Source organism: Mesoplodon mirus, assembly GCF_964341445.2.
Source record: "Mesoplodon mirus genome assembly, chromosome: 8".
Lineage (NCBI taxonomy): Eukaryota > Metazoa > Chordata > Mammalia > Artiodactyla > Ziphiidae > Mesoplodon > Mesoplodon mirus.
Window position 1 is genome coordinate 93092377 of NC_138984.1, and position 13345 is coordinate 93105721.

A 13345-nucleotide genomic window follows, 5' to 3' on the forward strand; every position below is an offset into this window, starting at 1 on the left:
CATCCTTTAGTATGCTTGCTCCTACAGCCCCATGAGGTCCACCAATCCATTGATCTCAGCACGTTCTACCGTCCAGCACTCAGGAGCCTCATGTCCTCCCTTCGACCCTTTGTCAGAGGCTATAACCACCTCCCAGGGCACAACCCATGCTCATGCCCTGTTCTCTTTCCTTCCATCAGATTCACCTGTCAAAAATGAAGAACAGATGCAGAAAAGGCATCCATTTATGAGAAAAACTCTCCAGAAAGTGGGCACAGAGGAGACAAACCTCAGCATAATAAAGGCCATATATGAAAAACTCACAGCTAACATCATACTCAATGGTGAAAAGCTGAAAGCATTTCCTCTGAGATCAAGAACAAGACAAGGATGCTCATTCTCACCACTTTTATTCAAAACAGTTTTGGAAGTCCTAGCCACAGCAATCAGAGAAGAAAAAGAAATAAAAGGAATCCAAATTGGAAAAGAAGAAGTAAAACTGTCACTGTTTGCAGGTGACATGATACTATACATAGACTATCCTAAGGACACCACCAGAAAACTGCTAGAGCTCATCAATGAATTCAGTAAAGTTGCAAGATATGAAATTGATTACAGAAATCTGTTGCACTTCTATACACTAAAAACAAACTATCAGAAAGAGGAATTAAGGAAACAATCCCATTTACCATTGTATCAAAAAGAATAAAAGACCTATGAATAAACCTACCTAAGGACCTGTACTCGGAAAACTATAAGACACTGATGAAAGAAGTTGAAGACGACACAGATGGAAAGATGTACCATATTCTTGGATTGGAAGAATTAATATTGTTTAAATGACCATACTACCCAAGGCAACCTACAGATTCAGTGCAATCCCTATCAAAGTACCAATAGGATTTTTCACAGAACTAGAACAAATAATTTTAAAATTTGTATGGAAACACAAAAGAACCCGAACAGCCAAAACAATCTTGGGAAAGAAAAACAGAGCTGGAGCAATCAGCCTCCTTGACTTCAGAATGCAAAGCTACAGCAATTAAAACAGTATGGTACTGGCACAAAAAAAGACCCATAGATGAATGGAACAGAATAGAGAGCCCAGAAATAAACTCATGCTCTTGTGGTCAATCTGTGACAAAGGAGACAAGAATACATGATGGAGAAAAGACGGTCTCTTCAATAAGTGGTGCTGGGAGAACTAGACAGCTACATGTAAAAGAATATAATTAGAACATTCTCTAACACCATATACAAAAATAAACTCAAAATGGATTAATGACCTAAATGTAAGACCAGATACTATAAAACTCCTAGAGGAAAACACAGGCAGAACACTCTTTGACATGAATCGCAGCAATATTTTTTTGGATCTGTTTCCTAAAGCAAAGGAAATAAAAGCAAAAATAAACAAATGGGACCTAATGAAACATAAAAGCTTTTTCACAAAAAAGTAAACCAACAAAAATTACAACCTACTCAATGGGAGCAACTATTTGGAAATGATATGAAAAATAAGGGGTTAATATCCAAACTACATAAACAGCCAATGTAACTCAACATCAAAAAATAAATAGCCTGATTAAAAAATGGGCAGAAGACCTGAACAGACATTTTTCCAAAGACATACAGATGGCCAACAGGTACATGAAAAGATTCTCAACATTAGTAATCGTCAGGGAAACTCAAATCAAAACCACAGTGAGATACCACCTCACACCTGTCACCTCACACCTGTCAGAATGGCTGTCATCAAAAGGAACACAAACAACAAATGTTGGCAAGGATCTGGAGAAAAGGGAACCCTTGTACACTATTGGTGGGAATGTAAATTGGTGCAGCCACTGTGGAAAAGAGTATGAAGGTTTATCAAAAAACTAAAAATAGAATTAACATATGACCCAGCAATTCTACTCCTGGGTTTATACCCAAAAAAACCCCCAAAACGCTAATTCAAAAAGATACATGTACCCCAATGTTCATAGCAGCACTATTTACAATAGTTAAAATATAAAAGCAATCTAAGTGTCCATATACAAAAGAATGGATAAAGAAGATGTGGGATACACACACACACACACACACACACACACAATGGACTACTACTCAGCCATAAAAAAGAACAAAATGTTGACATTTTTAGCAACATGAATGGATTTAGAGGACATTATGCTAAGTGAAATAAGTCAGAAAAAGATAAATCTATATGATACTGTATGATAATCCATATAAATGTGGAATCTAAAAAAATACAACAAACTAGAAAATATAATAAAAAAGATGCAAACTCACAGATATAGAGAACAAACTAGTGGTTACCAGTGGGGAGAGGAAGTCGGGGGAGGGTAAGATGGGGGTGGGGATTAAGAGGTACAAACTATTAGGTATAAAATAAGTCACAAGGATATACTGTACAACATGGGGAATATAGCCAATATTTTATAATAGCTATAAATGGAGTATAACCTTTAAAAACTGTGAATCACTATGTTGTACACCTGAGACTTATATAATATTGTGTATTAACTGTACTTCTATTTGAACAAACAAAACCTCAGACCTGGTTTCTCTGCCTGCTGTGTGCTTCCAGCAGCTGAAGGTGGCTGGATCAAATCAGCTATGTGGATAGGTGTCTTTTTAAAGTTGTGACCAAATAACCTCAAATGGGCCTTCAGAAACCCTATTGTATTTCTCTAGTTATTTCACCTCCCTATTCTTATGATATGTTTTTTTCACTTCTTAAATATCCAACTCCCTTTCACCTCTTCACTCTAGCCAAAAATCCAACTTCATAATTCACTACGACGCCATCAGAAGAGAACTCTTTCATCCTCTCACAGACAAATCTATGACCTTCCTTGCTTCTGTAGCCCTAGGCTCTGCCTTCTCTGCTAAAATAATGAAGGAACTCTGCCTGATTCTAAGGCCAACTGCTCCACTGCACTCTATAGACTAACCTCTGCTGCCTATGCAAGGCTTTGCTCTTGCAATTATCTTCTCTTTTCAACTGGATTATTCCCATCAGCGTACAAATAAACTGCATCTTCTACTAAAAAACAAAATATATACTTAAGATATGTGCATTTTAATATATGTAAATTAAAGATAAAAAACCTTCCCTTAAAGGAGATCGTTATATTCACTCTATCTTATTTCCTATTCTTTTTTTAATTCACTCTGATCAGGATTTTGTCCTTCCCACTCTTATAAAAAAATCTCAGTCTTTATCTTATTGGACCTCTCAGTTGATTTTAACAAAGGTGACCACCTCCCCCTCCTTTTTCACTTCTTTCCTGAGCCACACAGATCCTTTTCGCCTCTTTTGCTGGCTCTCCTTCCTTTCCTTGCCCTCTAAATTTAGGAGTGACCCAGGGTTCAGCTTTCCAAAGGCTCTTTTCTTCTAAACCAATACTCATTGGGTTTGGATGATTTCATCTTGTCCCACGCCTTTAAGTAACATCTATAGACTAATAGTATCTTCAACCTTGACCTCTTCCCCAGATACTGATTCTCCAGCCTCCCAAACCTACTTCTCTCAGTTTTCCCCACCTGAATAGTCATTAAGGCTAAAAACATGACTCCTCCAAGAGCCAGTCCTGCCGGCTCAACCTCCTAAGCCTGACAACTTCTCACCACTTCTGCTGCCTCCATTCTGTTAGCCTCCTGTCTTCCTATTTCACTGTTTGTCCCTACTCCCTATCCCCTATACAATAGCTGGTGATCTTTTAAAAACATAAATCAATTATCTGCTCAAATACTTCTCCAATGATTTCACATAATATTTAAAACAAACTTGAAGTTCCTTTTTCTGGGCTAAACTCACATGACATGTTTTGGCCCCTGACTCCCTATCTGGCTCACTGCACTCCAACACTGCCAACGTACCTGCTGTTCCTCTATCATGGCAAGTAAGCTCCTGCCACAGAGTGTTTCTACTGCTGTGTCCTCGACCTGAATTGCCCTTTGCTTGGATTACTCCTTCATATAATTTCAAGGTCTCTGATTAAATGTCATCTCCTCAGAGAGGCCCTTCCGGAAAGCCTTACCTATACTGCTCTCCACTCCCTCTTTCCTCAACTTGAATGTAAGTTCCATATGATAAGACAGTGCTATATTCTCAAGAGCCCAGAACAACAAGTGACATTTAGTATGTGCCCTACTAGCATGTACTGAGTGAACATATAAAACACTTTTTATATTAGGTATCGTAGATTTGTTGACATTAAATTAGGTAGGTAACAGGTACTGTTCCAAATGTGGTCTCTCTTATGCCCTGTACCTAAAACTTGGGTTTCCCTAATTTGTCATATTGTCTTATTGCCTGAACTACTATGGAATTTTTGAGTATGATTACAGAGATGATGTAGTCATACGTAATGCAAAGAACACTAGACTTGAAAGACAGACTCAAGGTCTGTCTTTTTCCTTCCTAAGGGTGTGATCTTCATCAAGTCACTTAATCTCTCAGAATCTTTTTCTTTCTTTACAGCAGTATGTTCAACTGGTGGCGATTTTGCTCCCTAGAGAACATTTTGCTATATTTAGAGACATTTCTGGCGGTCACAACTGGGAGGGAGGGATGTTACTGCACCGAGTGGGTAGAGGCCAATGATACTGCTAAATACCTACGATCCCAGGACAGTCCCTACAACAAAGATTTATCAATAAATAAATCAATAATGCCAAGGTTGAGAAAACCTGTTCTCTACAGCTGTCCCTCCGTGTCCTTGGGGGATTGGTGCCAGGGATTCCAAATTCCAGCCATGCTCAAGTCCCAATTTATGTAAAATACTTTCTAACCACACAGTGATTATAAAGCTTAATGGAGACTGACTGATTTAAAGCAGAAAATATTGCCTGAGAAAACGATCACTGTTGTGTTCTAAATAGAAAGGGATTTCACAGTCTTATCTATAGTACTTACAAATTTAGTTAATGCTCTAAATAAGTTGGTCTAATTCTTTGAAGAAGTAATAACAGTGATTCAGAGAAAAATAGTAAACTAAAGGATAAAAGACCTGAGATATAATTTCTTGCAGTGAGAACTCTCTACATCAGATCACCTGGGGTGCTTATTAAAAATACCTAAGCGCCCCCCGACCTACCAAATCAGAGTCTGTGGGGGTGGGGCTCTGCCACAGGCCTTTTAACAAACACATCAGGTGACTCTCATGACCATTAAGGGCTAAGAACTACCATCCCCAAGCTGATTTTTTTTTCCTGGTTTAAACTTGCAAACTATAGGCCCTAATAACCAGACCAGAGATGCAAACAATTTAAGAACTCGTATGTCTCATGAAATTAACACCTGAAATTAGAACTGATGTTGTCACAGAGAAATAATCAGTCTCTCTGGGATGTGGGGAAAAAAATCATACACACACACACACACACACACACACACACATTTTAATCAAAATGTTCCTTCCTAGGAAATTGGGGAACATAAAATTTATAGAACCTCAGATGAACAGGCTGCATTCAGTTCAGTTATGGTCATTCTCTGGTTTACCTCTCAAAAACATTTAACTGTATAGAAAATGATTATTTCTAGCCCCACCCCCCCGACACACACACACACACACACACAGAAACAAAAACAAACTTAAAAAAACAATCCACCATCAAGATATGGGATTTGGATTAAGATGGTAAATAAGAAATGAACCTGGATGTTCACATACCAGGAAAGAGCAGTCATCAGGACTGACACTGGAAATGTATGTGAATTGGTGGTGATGCACAGTTGGTGAAATGATGGGTATTTATACTTTATACTATGATATAGGAATCTCCATCTAGGAGGAAAGAAATACTGCCAACACACTTAGGCTAATACCTTAGGAAGAAATGGGGTCTTGATTCTTTATGCAGACCTGTTTTGCTGCTTACTATAAGGCACAACACACCAGTATTCTCCTCGGAGACCAGAAGTCAGTACTGTGGGATGGGGAGACACTGACAGAATCTAAAGCAACGTCAGAGATTTATGCTTCTGCACCTTCCTATTCTGTGCTTTTCCTACCGCTCACCTACCTCCACCTAAAAGCTAAAGTAAGATTACTGGACTAAAATACTTTAAAAATTATTTTAAGTTATTATAATCATTTTCATACACCTTAATATTCTTTCTGTTGTGCTTCCCTACTATTCAAAAACCAAGGAAACTTCTCACTGCCACTCCTTGACAAAGAACTATATATTAGTAGTATTTTCATTTTCTATATATTAGCATTGAATATCCTAATCAATTTGGGTTTATTTTTAGCTTTATTTCTGAATTATGGTTTTATAAAGAATCTAAAATTTAATACTTGACAGAGTGCTTTAACACAAAATGGTATATTAAAAGTTTCTCCAAATTCTACCCATATTAAGCAATCAATACACTAGAAATTTGTCATTATAGTTTCATAAGACCTGAACAACTCCAAAATAGGCTTTAAAGTGTTGACTTTTATTTACAAAGAGAAAACTTTTAATAAAATATTAGAACGTCTTAAAAATCATAAGCTGATATACATGTCCTGCAGCAAACAACCTATTCTCAAGGTGACAATGCAGTGCCACCTATTGGTTAAAACAGCACAATTCAAGTTTTGCCTTTTAGAACTTCATGGAATTTTTTTTTCTGAATATTTTCTATCTCTGGTTGGTTGAATCCTTGGATGTGCGTGGAACCTGTGGATACGGAGGGGCCAACTGTATATATATTATCTTTGCAATTTTCTTAGTTAGTACTTGTAAGAGACTTAAATATGAAATTCCATAATTGAAAAATCTATATATTTTATGCGTTTCACAGGTTCCAACATAATGGTTTTCCCTTTTATGCTGAAAAATACCCTGAATACTTTGTATTTAACTTACAACTCCTGTACCTGAGGTTATACTTTTTAAATTCAGGACTAGATAAAGGTTGTATTTTTGTACTATCACTCTTTCTTCTGTTACAGTAGTTCTTAAAATTTCACATGAATTGTGTTTCTATAAAAATATATAATTAAGCTATACTGGAGACAAAACCAAAACCAAACTTCTAATGAATATGTACTAAGTGGTCAAAATGTACTTGATAGCCATTAAACATACTGTACTTTATGCCCCTAAACCAAGGTGTACAGCAACTTATCACTTACTACCACACATGCTATTAATTATGCACATTAATAATAGCTCTGTAACTTGCAGAGGAAAAAGCCTCTCACACTGTGCTGGCTCTCGATCTCTTCATGCTTCTGCTGTAGGGCTTGGGAAGCCCGAATGGAGTCTCCAATCCCCCACTGGGCTCTCAGCTGTTCTGATCCAGGCCCTTCAAGCCAGTTCACAACCTATGAACGGAAGTTGAGATGAAATTTTAAAATAATCAAAAACTTTTCAAACTTTCATTCTAATTGGTTTTCCCTTCCCAAAGTTCCTCGAGTATTTTTAATTTAAATTCTTTAAATTCTATTGTATAGGCAGTAAACGTTTCTTCTGGAACTATACAGCTATAATGTGACAACTTTTCTAAAACCTAAATTTGATAAAATGTACACTACAGCACCTTAGGCTTTCAGTTATCTGATCACCTGCCAGGCTAAAAGAAATATGACATGCTCCCATAAGAGAGGCTTAAAAATTAACTTATGATGATAAGAAAATTAGAGAACTATAGGATTTAGAATTGGAAGGGACACCAGAAATGACATTGGTCAAATTTCTTATCTAATACTTAAGAAAACTGAGTTTCAGAGAGATTAAGTGACTTGTTCAAGGTAACATAATTCATTATTAAAAAACTAGGACTAAAAGCCATGTGTCCTGACTCATACTCTAAAGTTCCTTCCAAAGCACTTATAAAACAGAATCAATTAACTGATATAAAGTTAAAATACTATTTTTCTCACTTTGAAAAGAAAATTAAAAACTGTAGAATTATACTACTACAGTACCCTCTAGGGGGTCTTCTTAGGATCAGCCAAACATTCAGACCCACAAGACCATCTGAAGTCCCCCTGGCACCAAGTCTACTCAGAAGGATGAAGGTTAGGGACTACAGTCTGCCAGGGTAACAGCACTGGGTGTTTCTCTTCTGCCGGGTCCCTGAAGCAGTCCAACAGTTCAGGAGATGAGATCCATATGGGACAGATACAGGAGACACACTGGCATCAAAACCTCACACCACACAGGCATCATGCCCATTATAAAAGTCACTGAGCTCCAAGATGCCCGAAGTTATGCCTTCCATCAAGTATTAAGAGTTCTCCCAGTCCAGAGCCAGAATAATTTTTACTACAAGCAATGTCGCCTGGTAACACAGTTGGCATTTTTATCAGGTTTTCAAGGGAACAGACCTAGATAGTTAAGCAAAGATCAAATTCTCATGCAGAAGAAAGGGTTTTGTTTTCTCTACCCACAAACATATATACTCTAAAACTACACAGACACAGTGAAGTAATTCTAACAGAAAAAAATATTGCCCAGCTTTACCAAGCTGAATTATTATTTATCAAGCTAAATTACAATCAGGAAGTCAACAGCAGCTAAACTTAGGATAGGTCCCAAGAAGTGAATGAGAATGTCTGTACAGCATAATATTAGAGACTCAGTGGATAGACAGGCTTACCTTATCACAGACCCACAGTGCATTCCATAGTTATTACCAGGGTAAAATATATTTAAAATCTAAGAGTTTATGTAATTTAAATAATCATATAAAAGTACCACATCATAGGGAAAGATCGTGTGTGTTTCCTTCCATTAATTTTTCACATGCACTGCATTTTCATGTTACTCCAGATTTAAGTGCTGCAGCCAACTGTCAAGAGTACAAGTAATTTCTATCCTGTGTTTTTTTTCACTTCTTTGTGACTACAGTTATTACCATTTTAATGGCTCAAAACCCCTTTTTTAAGAAGGCCAGCCTCCTTGCCTGCCTCCCTCCTTCGCTCCCTCTCATCTGTCCGAACAACCAACCAACCCACCCAACTAAGAGATAAGTAAGCAACGTTCTACCTCAAGTAACTATTATACCTGCTTTCACAACTCCCATTCTCTATTGTTGAGCATCTAAGTAATTTTAAGATGAACATATATATAGCAGTTATGCAACAGAATTTTTCTCTAATTCTCTATTGCTTTCCTAGAAAACATTTTCAATTGTGATCTTGGGTCCAGTGATGATACAATGTTAATTGCTAATAGTATATATTATAAAATTACTCTCTAAAACACTTGTTTCTATTTGAAACATCCAAGTCACGAAAGTTTTAACTGAGAATAACCTTTGCAAGGTATATAAACTGACTACTGCTTTTACTTTATTTTATTTTATTTTTATTTTCTGAGATTCTCAGTGCAATTTATTAAGAAACACCCATGTGGGGGCTCTGGGAGAAACAGTATCTCTTTCTAACAACAAATGGATTTTGTCATTTCCAAAAAAACTCTGGAAATGGGGTTCTTGCCCTCAGTCTACTTCAAGCTTAATGTAAGAGATGAGGTGGGGAGTCAACCAAAATAATGTAGCAATGATTACATTTAATTTGAAATCATTTATATTTATTACAAAAGTGGGTTAGAAACAGTAACTAAGAAAAAAGTTGGTTAGATCATAAGAATGTTGGTAAGTTCCTACGTGAATGATACTAACTTTGAGTAAAATTAGGGGAAAGTTTCCTGGAAAACAATGTAGACATGATCTACTTTTGGATTTTATATCTTCTTACATAGATTGGTAAAAAACACCAAGACTTCTTGTTTTCTTAATAACCAGAGGGGAAAAACAGAACTACATGCTAAATAAAAATCTTTTCATGAGGACCCAATACTCATCTTTGTTTAAATATTTCTCCCAGTGAGAAATCCTACACTGCTTCTGCATTACATTCAGGAGGAAATGTGGCTATCTGGCATGGCCATACTATGCCATGGATGATGGGGCCCTGCCTATCCTTCTCCATTTCCTTCTTTAACCGAGCCCGCGTTGAACTTTTAGTGCTCCCCAAGGGCGCCATGTTCTCTCACTAGTTTTGCTTTGACATGGGTTGTCCTCCTACCTGAAATCTTTTCAGCCCCTTCTCTTCGTGACCTCTTTTTCATCTTTCAAGACTCATCTCGTGCTATAGATTTTGATGATTTTGGTTTTAAGTTTTCTACTGAACTGTTTATTTCTCTTTTGATCCATTTTTTAAATGAGTTATTTTTCATTTCCAAGGGGTTGGATACTTTTGATCTGTTTGAACTTACACTATTGATTTCTAGTTGTCAAACAAATTCAAATAAAGATGACATTCTTGTGATTATTCTCGCTATTTCTTTTTAATTTTGAAACTGCCTACATAATGAGAATACTTTAAAGAGCATTATTATAAATTATGCATTTTAGAGTTATAATTTAGAGCAATATTCTCAAACCAAAAACCCTTAGAGTCATTCTTAACTCTTCTTTTTTTCCTCTTACACCCTGCATACCTGATATCCCTGGAATCCTGTTGTTTTGACTTTCAAAATAAACCTGTTCCAAGCCTACTTCAGGCCTTACCTAGATCCTTGTGGTAGCCTCCAAACCAGGCTTTCTGCTTTTAGTTTTGCCCCCTACATGGCTATTACTTTTAAAGTACTTCCACCAAGTTTAAAACAGAAATGTCTTCAGGTGTATTTCTAAATATTAGTGAGAATGAATAAATTGCGAATGCTTGCTTACTAACAATATATGATCTTTTGGGATTTCTCTCTTTATGTTTGTGCCCATTTATGTCCTAGTATCTTAAATATTAATATATTCTTAGCTTCCATCTTCTCTTTACAAGGTTTTAATACTAAAGAGCAAAAACTCAAAAACAAAAAAAGTCCACGTATTATTTTTGACTCACTGGAATAGCCTAACTGCTATGATTTTCTTTGCTAAATTCTGTTTTCAGAGTCCTAAATTCATCTGCAAACCTCTACTGCCAGGTACTCTTTAGAATACAATGCTTTGTTCCTCAACATCTCCACTTTTTCTGCTTTACTCTTTTGTATGAGCTATATTTGGAGGGGCAGGGTACTAGGATCCTGTTTGTCTCTGCTGGCCTGTGGAAAGTATCACTCTTTCACAAAAGAGACAGATGAGCAGTTCCATCTTAAGGAAGCACTAGGCATGACTGAAATTCTGGCTCTGCTCCTAGGAGTTGAAAGACTTTGGTCCATCACCTTTGAAATGGTGTTAATGCTACATCTACTGTACAGGGCTATTGTCAGGATTATACAGTCATTATACGTAAGACACTTAAGCACAGTAGATGATACCAATAGTTGTTAGCCTCTTTGTTTTCCCCACTTTTTCTGAAGAAAAAAGCCTAGCTCCTTCTATTTATTCACTCTTTATAAACTATGTCTCACATCTGCATTTTACAGTAAAATCCATATGCTTTTTAATCCTCGAACTAAGTGTTTTAGTCTATGCTTTTAAAAAATGGAAATAAAAAGAGTAAGTTTTAAGAAATCTCATGTAAACATTTTGAAACAAGTTTCTACTCCCTTTGGGGGACTTAATTGCTTCTCACTGATTACTATGTATTACGAATATGAATATAGAAACAGATGTACAATGGCATTTAAGTATTTTTAACAATTAATATAATAAATTATTTCACTAAAAATGTCTAAATTCTAAAAATAAGGGTGGAATGAAAATAACTCAGAAATTTTAACTAATTAAAGTGTTATATATTATTTTTTAAAAAGTAAGGCAACATTATTTAAAATTTAAACTTTGAAACTCTAGAAAACTTTTAAACGGTAGAAACAAAAGAAGCAGGTTAATATAAGTCATGATAACTGGGGAAAAACAATTCATTAGCAAGAAACTTTCAAAGAGTTATAAATTTAAAAATAAATTTTTTCTCTCTCTTTTTTTTTTTTTCCGCGGTACGCGGGCCTCTCACTGTTGTGGCCTCTCCCGTTGCAGAGTACAGGCTCCGACGCGCAGGCTCAGCGGCCATGGCTCACGGGCCCAGCCGCTCTGCGGCATGTGGGATCTTCCCAGACCGGGGCACGAACCCATGTCCCCTGTATCAGCAGGCGGACTCTCAACCACTGCACCACCAGGGAAGCCCCAAAATAAATTTTAAATAAAGCAAAGACATCTCCTTGGCACACACACACACAAAAACAGTTACACAGTCAAGTGTACATATAGTTTTAACGTATGCTGAAAGTAATTTCCCTTGGAATGCAACATCAGTAATGTAAACACCATAAATGTATGACTATTTCTAATAAAAATGATGCAAATTGAGGTTGATGCCCCAGTAAATAAATCTATTTAAATGCATTAATGATGGTGGTTTGCCAAACTGGGTTATAAAACTTAATTTCAATCAGGACATCTTGCTCATCAGTCAATCTGAATATTAACTTACTGCAAAAACAGTTTCATGCACAATCCATATGAATGTGACCTCTCAAACGGTTACATTTATATGCAAAGTATAACCTTGGAGATGTGCTCTTAGAATCCACCATGACAAATATTTGCAGAGGCCAAAAATGCATGTGACTGTCCATCATTTTTCCCTGGCCAGGCTGATTTCTAAAGACTGCATGAGAGAATATCTAGAAGCATGTTAGGTCAAACAAGGTAGAAGGGCATATCAAGCAGATGTCAAGCATCTGACCAGAAGAAAGAATATGGAGAGCTGGGATCACAGCCTCCAGCTGTATACTTTAGAAACTCAGAGTTATCCTATTTTGCATCTATGGTTCCTTTCTACAAAGGAAGAAAATCACATGGATGATTCTAGAAATAACATTTGCAATGCTGGCAGAAATTACTGCCACAATAAATAATGAGAATAACGATAGCTTATTTCAGTGAAGTGGCATCATCTCCTATCCAGAAGTACGTGAAATCTGATTTTTTTTTTTTTGCAGTACGTGGGCCTCTCACTGCTGTGGCCTCTCCCGTTGCGGGGCACAGGCTCCGGACGTGCAGGCTCAGCGGCCATGGCTCACGGGCCCAGCCGCTCTGCGGCATGTGGGATCTTCCCGGACCGGGGCACGAATCCGTGTCCCCTGCATCAGCAGGCGGACTCTCAACCACTGCGCCACCAGGGAAGCCCGAAATCTGATTTTTAAATGTAGCGGCAGCAACATGGAGAACTTCTGCATTCCACATGAAGTCTAATGCTACCGATTTGAACTGTGGGGAATAAATGGCTGACAAACAATGGTTATTACCATATAGTTTATCTATTAGAGCTATTGGTTTCTTCTTCATTATGTTCTGTTTTCAGTGATAAATCAGTAAAAAAAAGAGATGTGGAAAATTTCAACTTTCATTAATTTTACACAAGCAGAGGTAGTCAACTTTATGATTATCTTTACATAAACATCAAAA

At 37.0% G+C, this 13345-nt stretch overlaps 1 protein-coding gene across 8 annotated transcripts in view; it reads right to left on the reverse strand.

Annotated features, from left to right (window-relative positions):
- The window catches only part of SESTD1 (SEC14 and spectrin domain containing 1), a 141400-nt gene that overhangs the window by 20244 nt on the left and 107811 nt on the right, over positions 1 to 13345 (reverse strand). For all 8 annotated transcript variants that reach the window (XM_082630963.1, XM_082630964.1, XM_082630959.1 and 5 more), the window contains one exon: positions 7191 to 7313. In XM_082630963.1, the coding sequence (XP_082487089.1) occupies positions 7191 to 7313 (123 nt within the window). The remainder of the gene's footprint in view (positions 1 to 7190; positions 7314 to 13345) is intronic.